Source organism: Centropristis striata, chromosome 17 (genome assembly GCF_030273125.1).
Source record: "Centropristis striata isolate RG_2023a ecotype Rhode Island chromosome 17, C.striata_1.0, whole genome shotgun sequence".
Taxonomy (NCBI): domain Eukaryota; kingdom Metazoa; phylum Chordata; class Actinopteri; order Perciformes; family Serranidae; genus Centropristis; species Centropristis striata.
Genome location: NC_081533.1, coordinates 13,487,559 through 13,501,022, shown reverse-complemented (window position 1 = coordinate 13,501,022; position 13,464 = coordinate 13,487,559). Strand labels below are relative to the sequence as shown.

Here is a 13,464-nt window from a genome sequence, read left to right as displayed (position 1 = left end):
TAATACATACACATACGGGTGTGAAGAAATAGGCTGCACTTTCATTGAATTATAGACTACAAACACTGATCTAGGTCTAGGGAGAAAAAAGGTCCTGGTAAGGGGTTATAAATGATTGTTTAAACCAGTTTTGCTTACTCCTCAGTAAGGAAAGTAGCTATCAGCTGTCCTAAAAGTCGCTAGAAGTTGCTAAATGAAGTCATCAGCTAATTTGCATAATTTACCGTGTGCATGGACTTTTTTTTTTTAGAATATTTTATTTTTCAGTTTTCAATTCAACAAGATATACATGAAAACACAAACACACAACTCCAAACCCCTTCCCCAACCCACCCACAAACTGGAAAGGGAGAGAGAAAAAATAGATAAATAAAATTAAAAAATTTAAATATTAATGATATAAAATTATTTTAAAAATAAATAAAATTAAAAAATTAAAAAATAAAAATAAAAAAAAACGGTCGAGAGGCAAGGAAGACAAGAGTGAGCTCTGACAACAAAGAGAATGCAAAAACTACAACCCGTCCACCATAGAAGCTGGCAATGTGTCCATAGATGCTAAATAGGGCTGCCACATCTCTGTAAAAGTATTATAATCATTCCTGAGTGTATATGTAATTTTTTCAAGTGGAACACAGCTATTCATTTCTGAAACCCATCTTCCTATAGAAAGTTGGGAATCAGATTTCCACGTGATGGCGATGCACTTCCTGGCAACGCACAAGGCCAGTGAGAGAAACCTCTTTTGAGCTTTTTTTAATCGTGCATCAATATTTGTAGTATCTCCTAATAAGCAGGTTTGAGGATCTAATGGGAAATGTAGTCCTAGGAGTTTTGTCATGATGTCAGAGAAATCATGCCAGAATGTGTTAAGTTTTGTGCATAACCAAGTGCAGTGTAGGAATGAACCCTCCTCCATACTACATCTAAAACACAGGTTGGATATCTCAGGTTTATATTTATGTAATTTCTGCGGCGTAAGATAGGTTTGATGAAGAAAGTTATAATAAGTCAACCTGTATCTTGAATTAAGAGTGGCAGTTAGACATTTTTGACACAATTCAGCCCAGAGCTCTGTACCCATTGTCACACCCAAGTCAGACTCCCATTTCTCCCTCGATTTATGTAGACCTGGTTTTGGAGCCATGTGCATGTACTTGTAATGGACGCTGTAGGAGAGAGGAATAACGTTGTGGGGAAGACAAAAAGTGAGTTAAAAACCACCCTTAATATTTGCCTGTACAAACGACCCATGGGGTCAGTGTCCAGTTTTCATGTGAGGTCCCGGCCCTAAGGCAACAGCCGTCTCAAGGCCAAACAAAAGCAGATAGTTATTCAGTTAGATGCACAAACTGGGTTGTCTGGGTTGCAATAAATAAAAAAAAGATAAATAAATTGTGGATGAAGTCACGGCTGAGGAGACTGAATGAGCATGGCTTACACATTTTGCATCCATTTGTGAGTGACGCTTCCTAGTCGGCTCATTTTCATTGACTATTAAAGCTCTCTGCTCAATATTCCACCGCTGCCTCTTCACACTACGGAGGTTTAAGTCGATACGGAAGACCCTGTCCATAACATTTAGATTAGCTCTGTAAACCTCTCACACTACAGCATCATTTGGGGCTAGATAAATTGTTCAGACAAGCCTGGAATCAGAGAGAAGCTCCCAATTGTCTGGATGGGTGAATAAGACACAAATATGCCTAATATTAATATTATATATACAGTCATGGAAAAAAATGATTAAACCACCCATTTTCTTCAATTTCTTGTTCATTCATTGGACAAATATAATAATAACAACAAAAATAGCTCATAAGAGTTTAATTTAAGAGCTGATATCTAGACATTTCCATGGTTTTCCTGATAACCAAAATAATTATGAAGAAAACCATGGAAAATGTCTAGATATCAGCTCTTAAATTAAACTCTTATGAGCTATTTTTGTTGTTATCGTTATATTTGTCCAAACAAATGTACCTTTAGTTGTACCAGGCATTAAAATGAACAAGAAATTGAAGAAAACAATGGTCTAAATATTTTTTCCATGACTGTGCGACTGGTACGTTTCATTCACCTGTAACTAACAAAGCGTGGCAGGAACGAGCCCCCACCACTCTACATCAACTCCCAATGAGCTGTATAGTTTAGAGAATATTACAGATCAAAGAGGAAACAGCCAGAAGGGAGGGACTCCATTATAAATCCATCTGCTGCTTCAGCACCACGGACAGCGCCATGGATTTATCAATACACAGCTCAGGTAGGCTACTGATTCTCCAGAACCATCGATTCTAACTTGCACAAACCTAAAGGATCAAGGATAACGCAGACGAGACCAAGATATTCAACTAGAAAAAAAACATCTGCCTCTGATTCTGTGGATATAGAGACGGGGGGGGTGGGGGGGGGGGCATCTAGGGCTGGGCGATATGGACCAAAAGTCATATCCCGATATATTTAGGCCGAATATTGATTTTCGATATATATACCAATATTTTTATCACAAAGTGAGAGCAAATGTTCAGTCAAAGTCAAATATGACATGTCACAAGTAGTTTTATTGAAACCGTTTATTTAAGTGAACATAAATACGGTATAACAGGAGTACCTTTTTTTTCTTTTTAAATCAAAGCTCCATAAAGTGCACATTTAAACAAAATATCTTAAATAAAAGCCGCAGCTTGCCTCGAGCAAGAATCACAGTGCAAAATTTTAATATTTCCATATCAAACTCAAATTACCTGAGGGCCGCTGGAGGCAGTATTGAAATGACCAAAAAAAGATACAAAATTACTAAAAAAAAAAGACACAAAATGACAGAAAAAAACTAAATTACTTAAAAAATATACAAAATGCCCAAAAAATACACAGAATTAAAAAGTAATTAAAGGGACCTTCCACACAACATGGTAAAGTGCCATTCATATGAAACTCACATTAAACTTTCATATCAAGGTGAGGGCCACAAAATATCGCCACAAGGGCCACAAGGGCCACAAGGGCCGCAATTGGCCCGCAGCCCGCGAGTTTGAGACCCCTGGTCTATGTGCTGTCCCCATGGATTTGCACGTCTTCGCCTGAGGGTGGCAGTATTGCTACAAGAGTAGAGCAAGTTGATAAAAAGTCAGAAGAAGTAGTCATCTGTAGCCTTAAATCAGTGGCAATCGTTTTAAGAGTAAAGAGAACATATGCCTGTGAGTATTATATATGTACAAAATAGGGTTTGTTGCTGTCACTTCTGTTTGTGTAAGGTGATGGTTCTTTATGTTTTCGCCGCTATGACGATGCTAATTTGTTAGCCTTTATATGGGGTTTTGCATTATACGTTAGCATTAAGCTAGCAGACTTTATCACTTGTTATTATAACGGTGTGTGCCGTTGCAAAACTGTGTTGAACATCCTTTGATATTTAGAGATGTATAAGGATAAGTTTACATATAATGTGAGAGGGTAATATTTTAATTTTCTTTGTTGTATGTATTTCAGTTTTACAGTCAACTTCAACTGGGAGTGATAATAAACCCTTAAAGACAGGAAACTTTGCCTCCCATTGGAGAACGTTTGCTATCTGCCAAACTAGAGACAACACGTTCAGGGAGGGCAGAATAGTCTAATGCCATATCACATTTAAAAATATATCGACATATTTTTTACATCGATATATTGCCCAGCCCTAATGGCACCCTCCCACTCAAATCACCTCCTGCCATAAAAAATGTATCTCCCTGGGCCCGCTCGCTCCTCTGCTGGTGCCTCGTTATAGCCACTACAAGTCACGTGATCTCATTACCTTCATGTCTTTGACCGCCTTTTAACCTTAACTCGCTCCGGTTGAGATGCAACGTCTGAAACACGGCGCCGTAATTACCCCTGTGTGTCAGAGCTTGTCAGATTTCCTCGAAGGCATGCATGTGAAATTTCCTCTCTGCTCTGCACTCATTATTGACAACCTGAATCAACTATTAGAATCCCTAAATGAAATTTGACCACTTATCAAAGCTATTGAAATAAGTAAAGTGAAACATGGCAGTAAGAGATCAACATTAAAGTCTAGATACCTGCTTAACCTCCCTTCCTGAGATCTGTCTGTGCTGTTTAAATGTATTTTATATCACTACAGAAATGTCATATTTGGCCAAGGATTTTCTGCTTAAACCTGCACTTTCCTCAAGCACTAAGAAAGCTATATTCATCAAACATTCTTAGAGATTTACTACATGTTTCTTGATAAAATTGCCCGCAGTAGAGAGCTTAAGATATATTTATGTTGGCACCGTATCTATTTTTACTGTTGTTTTTCTGCCTGAGAGTCTTTCCCTCAGTGGGGTTTTTCCGCCTTTTCCCGCCTGATTTCATGCCCTTTCTTCCTGGGCATCTTTGGCATAATCCCAAAGTCTAATAGTCTAACATTCAATAAATTAAAAAAAAGACTTCTCCTGCACTTGACCCGCCATGGGCAAATGCCTTTATGCATTAGAAAGCTGCTTAGCAGAAGCTGCTTCGGCTCTTACGTAAGCAAACGGCGCCCCCACTACCGTAGTTTAGTGGTAGAGAGAGAGAGAGAAAGGAGGAGTGGGGGAGTGGGGGAGCAATCAGAGAGAGGAGCAGCGACGATGAAGGAGAAGCTGGCATAAGAGAAAAAGAGAAGGAGAGTGAAGGAAACTGTGGAACAGTTCCAGCCAAAGCCAGTCGTATAACTGTGAATCCTTCCTTAAAAATCCTTCAATCAGCCTTCTACTGAAAGTATATCTACACTATTCATAACATAATGTTTTTTGTGTTGTGTTGCCAAAGTGTCTGTCACCCGTCAGTCAGTCAAAACCCCGACCCACCTCTCTGTCCTCCTCTGAGACATGCTCGCACATTGGTAAATGGAGTGCACTTATATAGCGATTTTATCCAAAGTGCTTTACACTACATATTACGCTCATTCATTCATTCATTGATTCATACCACCAACCTTCCGATCAGTAGGCGACCGTTCTACCAACTGAGCCCCAGACGCTCATTCATTCACACACGCACTGAATATACCGAGCTGCCCAGCTCAACACCTACCTACCTGTCTGTAATGTATCAGTCCCGTCCCCACATCATCTAGTCGAACTAAATACTAATAAAAATGCCGTTCGTACTGTTAGCCCCTCCTGTTTTTCTTTGAGGGGGAGAGAATTACATTTGCTCATTATCATTTCTATTTATTGTTTTTTGCTTATTTTATGTGAATGTGACTCTCTAGTTCGGGGTGGGGGGTTCTAAAAGGGGGAAAATGGGTGAATTGTACCCTTACTGATTGAATATGTATTATGTCCCGACAACCCAATAAAGATATATATGGGGGAAAAAATGTTGTCGTTAGCCACGAGCTAACATTAGCTAATAATTAAAGTTGTTTTAATCACAAAAAGCTACTATTACTTCCTGTCGCTAAACAAATGTAGCTTTCAAAATAAGAGCACAGAATCCACCACATAATTCACAAGAAGACTGTCAAAATAAGATGCCTTAAATAAAACATACAAGAACTCTTATTCTCCTTTACAATAATTAATTAACCCTTTGATGCACAACATATTGACACCCCTTCTAATGCACAACATTAGCATTAGCATTAACATTCATTTCCCATGGTATTAATGCTTGCTGTGTGTTTCTGTGCTCTATCTTTTGATATCAACTTATTTTATGATTGAATATTCCAAGTATTCTTTAAATATCTTGTTTTTGACAACAACAGATCATTATTTCCATTTTGCCTCTCATACTTTATGAAGAAAAAAAGGTTTTTGTATTATTACATGGCTAACTACTTTCTAGATAAGTAGTTAGGTTAGCAAGATACTTAGCCAATAAGTCAGCTAAGTAGTTAGCTTAGCATGCTACTTAGCTAACTACTTAGACAAGAAGTTAGCTAAGTAGTTAGCTTCGCAAGCTACATAACTAAAAAATGGATATGGGTCATTTTTCACCCATGTTGTGCATTAGAAGAGTAGCGACACAAAAAGGGATTTTATCAAAAAATGAATGAAGGAAATCATAAAAAAAAAAACCCAGCCAGCTATTTCTCCACACTGGCTGGCTGCTGCATATCCTCGTGGAAAACAATTAAAAATGTCACAGGAGCATAACAATAAAGATAGTACTGTATACATAGTACTGTATCTCCCGACTGTGAATAATGTTATGTGAGGTTTTTGCTCTCATTTAGCTCTCAAAGTACATGAGATTGAAGCATTTTACTTCTAAATGTACAAAATGTTCTCCCCCCGGACACCCCAGACTCTGATAAAATCCTGTGGGAAACACTGTTCAATCCAAACACTTTTCCTCTTAACTTCATTTATGTGTCCTTGCCCATTTTGTATAAACATTCCTTGACTGATTCTCCCCTTTTTCTCCTTCATCCATCCCTCCAGTGAAGCGCAGCGGGTGATGGGGCAAATTTAATCAGTGTATCCGCCCCGTCTGCATGCACACAGCGAGTAGATATGACTAATGTCTTAATTTAGCTTTTAATTACCAAGCATCCTCCCAATCACCTGCTGGAACCCGGTAGAAACCCATCGTTATCGGGGGCGCTCATCTCACTTCATCCCTCCCTCCCTCCTCCCTCCGCTCCTTGTCAACACAGGGCCGATTGCAGTCTCCCACACATGTGCGTTGGAAGTTGGAAGTAGATTAGTGACACTGATACACAGTGACTGATGTGCTAAGCAATGAGTTTTCCACAACAGGGAGGGATGCTTATCACGTGTGTGTGTGTGTGTGTGTGTGTGTGAGTGGGAGAGCTTTTTTTTTACAAAGTAAAAGCCTTTGGTGGTTCAGAAGAATGGAAGGAGGCTTATAACTACACCTAATCAGCCTAGCTGTCATTTTTTTAAATCCCTCATCCAGTCTTCTGTCTTTTATCTCTCTACTGCTGAAACAATTAGTCCGTCTACAGAAAATACATAAGTAGCAATTCTGACAATCATTTTAGCCACTTTTTAAACAATATATGGCTTATTGAGGCTTTTAACTTCTCAAATGTGAGAATTCTCTTCTTTTTTTTTCCTTTCTCCTTTTTATACAATTTGGTGCTAAAACAATTATTCTATTAATTATTCAGTCAATCGACAGGAAATGACTTCTGATAATCAGTTGATTAGGTGATTTCTCCTTCTGTTTGTTTTTGTTTTCATTAATAACTCTATCACTAACCATTTCAATCAATTATTAGTGCAATGGTGTTCTTTATCTCTCACAGGTCATGGCTCAAAGAGGATAATTCACTCGTTTTTTATTAAAAAAAGGCATGTTTCTTTTTTTTAATGTACATTGGAAAGACCTACATTTAAAATACAATGGTTTTATTTGACACTGATATCTGAAATGAACCAATTTCATGTTATATGTTGATTACACATATTGAGTCAAGCAGAAGAAGTTTCACCCCCCCCCAAAAAAAAATAAAAAAAAATAATAATAACAATAAAAACAAAATATATATAATAACAATATATAAATATATATATACATACATATATATATATAAAAGTTTTCCACAGAAGAAGTCCACAAAGTCCGCTCAGTTTTTATCTTTGATTCCACAAAAGTCTATATGTAAAAATATGTATATATATATTTTTTTTTTTTAGATTTTTAAACTTTGAAATGGGTCAATTTGCCCCGCAACATAACAGGAGGGTTAAGGGATTGCAGCGAAAGTCTGAATGGTTTTAACATGGTTTACAGGATAGGACGTGACAGAAAGTGTATTTTCTGCTACACCAAACTGACTTTTTCTCGTTTCTTCAATCTCCAATCAAAGTGTGAAACAAACCTGTGAAATCCTGTGTTTTAAGGCTTCGCAAAGCAAAAAGGTAGGCAGCCACTAAAATAATTGATAACGAGGATATCTGTTCGTTGCAGCCCCCCGACTGTGGCAGAAACCTGCAGCTATCTGAAAGCTGTGTGCTTCCACAGTAACACAGCTGCTCACAGGTGCAGCAACAACAATCAGGCAGATGAGCTGAGGTGCAGCTCCAGCACCTCCCGCTGCTCCCACCAATAACCAGAGAGGCACATATCTCCCGCTCTGTCAAAGTAAAAGCCCCACACTCTCAATTTCAGTGGCATCCGGTTTATACGGGGCTGCCAGTCACTGCTGTTCCCTGCCACACTGCGGATGTGTCAGTCATTGTGCCGGGCTAAACTCATTTGAGCTAGCTAGTCTGGAGAGCAGCAGAGCATGAAGGGAGTCAGCAGACCTCGCTGCTGAATCACTTTGGCTTCACCTCATCCCCCTGCTCTACTTTTTACTCCAGCGCCATCAGAAACACAGAGCAGCAGCGACAAGAGAGAAGTAGAAGAAGAAGAAGAAGGAGAAATATCCCACCATGTACATTGTTTATTTTGGAAACCAGAGCAGCAATGGCCATTAGGAATAATGGATCTTATTGTGAGCCACAAAGCCATCTGAGACCAGGGAAACTGCCAGGTTGGTGGTTTTTTTGTGACAAGCCCAAACCTGCAGCAGCACGGTGCATCTCCTCACCTCTCCCTGTGGTGTGTTCACAGTCAGAACTGCCAAATCGTGTGACAAAAAGTGTTGAGGGGGAGACCCCCCCCCTCTATGGCTGGTGTGTGTGTGTGTTTCACCACTCCCTGCTGGCCTCCAATACTCAGCTGTGTAGAGGTTTTCAGTGACACAAAGCGTGTGTGTGTGTGTGTGTGTGTGTGTGTGTAAGTAAGTGTTGAAAACAGCAATGGCATTAGTTCAGCTGAGACTTTAGAGTATAAGTCTGCTGATCCCCATTTGAGCTTTTAGTTAATTATACATTGCAGGGTTCGTGCGGTAGTTTGAAATGCTTGAATTTAAATGTTGTATTTTCAAGGTTCGATTTTGGATAAAGTGCTTGTAAATGCTTGAAATTCTGACTGTATTTTTCTTGCAATCTGACTATATCCATCTATAGACTATAGATAATCATGTTCTATGTGAAAAATAATGAGTAGCCTATCTGAAATGAAGACCGTTCCTCCTAAAAGTGTAACACCATCGCTGTTGTAATACCAAATCTCCCCCTTTTAGTATGTAAGTACTCATCTAAAACATGCAATTTACAACCGGTGTAAGATACTGGAAAAGCTTGAAAAAGTCCTTGAAAAATGCTTGAATTTGACCACTGCTAAAGTTTACCAACCCTGACATTGGTGCTTTATGAAATACAGAACTTGGCATTAGGTTTTCCTCAAATTCTCTCATGCTTGGTCCACACGACACAGATTTCAAAGTCAGCAGAACGATGCACTGTTCACACTACACAACATACTGTCTTGCAATAGAGAGAGCGTGTCTGGTCTACAAACTATATTTCGTCTATTAAAAAAAAATGGAAAATGGACTTTCTTTGTTGTTGGCACATGTGTTCATAAAATTAAAGGCAGATTGATATGAGATTTTTTGGAATAAATACCAATTTTAAAAGGGAAAAATTAACAGATTACAAATATTGTGGCAGATATAGTTAACTTTTGAGCTGGAATGAATTTATACTATGTGTATTGTTAGTTTATATATATATATATATATATATATATATATATATATATATATATATATAATTTTTTATTTTATTTTGTTTTTTAATTAAAGAATATTTTAAAAAATTGTGAACCGTAATGCATTATATCAACCAATTGTAGAAATATAAACTAAAAAAAAAAGAATAAATATAAAATAAATAAATAAATAGATAAACATCAATATGGTATGGTTACTTTCAGCAAATTGCTGAAAATTAAATATATATATATATATATATATATATATATATATTGTGTATCATGTAAAAGTCCATTTCCAGTAGTTCAAGTCAAATAGCCCCAACCAAGTATTGAGTCATATAGATGGGCATACTTTTCAGAGGCCAACATTTACATATTAAACATGCTTATGTTTGTTTAATATGGAAATGTTTCCACTTTTTGAATTGAATTCCAGACATAAATACACTTTTCTATGATATTCTAATTTATTGAGATGTACCTGTAGAAGCAACATATAAGCTGATGCTAATAGAACTGATATTTCTGTGCCAGTAAGCAATTATATCAGCCAATATATCAGCATTATGATGATCTATATGGTCAAAGAAAGCGTATAACCTTGTTTTCTAAAAGGAAAATCTCTCATTTCCATGCTTTTTTATGAGTAGAGGAAGGTGTTTGGGCTATTCATTCTAGTCCATAGTTCAAATAGATAACATGGAGTGAACAAAAAGACTTTATTTAAAAGGTGTTGGAAAGATTCTATTAAATATGTGCCATGCTGAATACATTAAATGTGTCTTTTTGCTCTTATTAGAACACACAGTAACACATATTTATTTAATACATTTTAATGTCACAGAAATTCTTTATAGCGTATAATATCCAGGTTTAAATGAACATGGTCTCACAGGAATCCGTGAAATAGCCACGGATTCACTTAACTCAAAATCCGTGGAATAGCCACGGAATCACTCAAATTTCTGTGAAACTGACACGGATTTCGCTACAATATCATATGTCATGTCATGTCATATCCCGTGGCTATTCCATGGATATTTGTTCCTATTGGTTTGTTCCAAGTCACGTGACTTTCAAGGTCCCGGCGGTCAGAACAAAAAACATGGCGGACAGTTCTCTCATTTTTAGTGAAAAAAATCAATATTTTGACTTAGTTTCTGCATAAAAATGGATTTTGAGCACATTTCTAGCGAGAAATATATGTTTTATTTTCTAAATATTCACTCAGTGAATGTTCATAATCACTTTGTATGTTGGAATAGCCACGGGATATGACTGTCATTAACTTGCATTGTAGCCAAATCCGTGTCAGTTTCACGGAAATTTGAGTGATTCCGTGGCTATTCCACGGATTCCTGTGAGACCAGGTTGGTATAAATACTGTACAAAGCTGGAACACAAGCCTCTGCTGGGTAGTTGAAGTCAAATATTTATCTTTTTTTTTTCATGCTTCCAGGTGGTGGACCTGTACTGGGGCGCGGACCCGGAGGAGTGGGACAGTCCAGAGCTGCAGAGACTCAGGATGAAGCTCCTGGAGGAATGTCTAAAGACCTCAGCGGGACCGTGTTTCGTTGTAAGCATTACACACCGCACAGGTTACAATTTAAAACATAATGGATTTCGTCTGCTCGAGTATTATCTGAGTTCACGTCGCTGCGTGTCCAGAAAATCTGTTAAATCAGTGTCTGCTTCACTTTTTCCCACCATCCCTCTCTGTCTCATTACACGGCTCTGATATGGCATTAAAGCTGTGCGTTGTTCCCAGGCCCCTTTGCTTTTGAAGATCTAATAGCTGTGTGAAACTACCTAATAAGGGTGAAATCTAATTTCTCTCGCAGACCTGTCTTTTTTATGAGCCACATTTGAGAAATGACACTGAAACGACAGCTGCGTTTGAAGTCCTTTCTTCTGTTGACAGTGGATACGTGCATTTTTTTGATGAGAAGTAAGGAAGTAAATTTTATGTATAAAGCGCTTTTCACAGGCAAAAAGTCACAAAGTGCTTTACAAGGGCATAAAACAACAAACACAGAAAAACACAATTAAAACCTAGACGTCTAGTTGACCAGGTACATAAGTCAACTAAACGCCTGTCTAAACAGATATCTCTTAATCTGACGTTTGGAAGAATCCACAGACATCGGAGACCGTAAGGGTGCAGACAGAGCGTTCCAAAGTTTGGGAGCTATGGATTCAAAGGCTCGATCACCCCGAGCCTTAAGGCGGGTGCGTGGGACAGACAATAAATGTAAGGTGTTTAATCAGAGGGATAAGGGTAAAGGTGATCAGTCACATATGCCGGGGCCAGATTGTGCAGTGCTCTGTAGGTCTTAGAATCCTGGATCCTGTATGCAATGGGGCGCCAGAGGAGAGATTTCAGTACAGGGGTGATGTGAGATCGTCTGTTCGTCCCAGGCGGCAACCTCCGGGTCTGAGCAGTGAGGCAAACCAGGAAGTGCCTTAAGCTGCATTCGCCCAAAAAACAGTGGGCGCTGATGGCAGCTGCAGGAGCATTTGGGTCCATTCATTTCAATACAAAATGAGAAAACTTTTAGGACAATACTATGGTTTCAATTGCTAGTAAAAAATATTCAGGACATTTTGATGTTAATAGTGTAAATAATGGCCCCTTTTAGAAGAAATATAAGATAAAGAATCGTATGATTTGGGGCGTGGCTACCTTTGATTGACAGGTCACTAACAAGGTGAGCCGTCATCAGGAGAGAAGCAGAACAATAAAAAACATAAAATAAGAAAAGAAAAAGACAATTAAGAGCAAAGTTAGTGCATCAACCTTCTCTGGAGCAACAAGCAGAACCTTTGTCTTCTCAGCATTGAGCTGCAAGAAGTTTTCTGCCAGCCATAACATAAAAACTTCGCTGGTTTTAAATGAGAAACATTATTATTATTATTATTATAGTTGATTGGGTTTGTTAGAAAAATCCCAATATTTATATATCTTTTTTTTCCCAGTCATGTCATTGTAAAAAAAAAGCAATAACTTAACAAATGTGACACTAGAAGTCAGTAAGACAGTATCTTATCTGAGGCAAGAAATACTGGAAATACTGAAAATCCATACAAAGCTAAAATTACACTTGCATGAATGAGTTATGTGCAGACCTCTGCAAGGAGAGCGAGAGCGAGAGTGGCATGATGCGTAATTATGGCTGACATTTCAGTGATCTTTTTAAGATAATTTTAGGCCACATAAAAAAAGAAAAAAAAAAAGTCAGACACAAGGAAGGAAAAGGATGAAGACAGGAGTGAAGAGAGGAAGACGACGGGAAGAGAAATTGATAGTGAATTATTCAAATGGAACAGATCCGTTTCTAGAGGTTGAAAATTGAGGTGAGAGATCACAGCGAGACGTAATGCATTATGGGTAGGACAGGAGCCCGGGTCTCCAGGGAGCATAATCTCCCTCCCCCCACACTGAGTTTTCTTCTTCATCTTCTTCTTCTTCTTCTTCTTCTCACCCTGCATGTGCTGCCGCTTCCTCCTCCCTCTCTCATTCACAAGTTGTTGTTCTCTTTCTCTCCCACACAAACAAAGAACAAAAACACACTTTCAACTGCAAAACATGTGCAGCTTAATGAATCATTCGAGCTTATTTCCAGCGGAGTGTTGCTCCTTGTATTAGGCCGGTATCACTCATTCCAGGAACATTCTTCTAGCAAGTAAAACTCAAATTACAGGAGATGATTTGTTCGGCTGCTGCAGCTTTTAGTTATTCACATGGAACAAAGTTTGTACGTAGTTAATATTAAGCATCAAGGCTCCCGAATCCTCACCAGCATACACCAACCTCAGCGCAGCAGAGTTTGGGGAGTGGCGATAATAACCACAATAGATAAACAACACAACAACAACAGCTACTATATTGCAACATTAGGATCACGGTAG

General features: G+C 38.3%; 1 protein-coding gene across 1 annotated transcript in view; it reads left to right on the top strand.

Moving 5' to 3' along the window:
* LOC131990210 (NACHT and WD repeat domain-containing protein 2) overlaps window positions 1-11,605 on the top strand; it is a 43,018-nt gene extending 31,413 nt beyond the window's left edge. The window contains exon 4 of the mRNA XM_059355615.1: window positions 11,015-11,605. Coding sequence (XP_059211598.1) covers window positions 11,015-11,293 — 279 coding nt within the window. The 3' untranslated portion in view covers window positions 11,294-11,605. The remainder of the gene's footprint in view (window positions 1-11,014) is intronic.
* The last annotated feature ends 1,859 nt before the right edge of the window (window positions 11,606-13,464 follow it).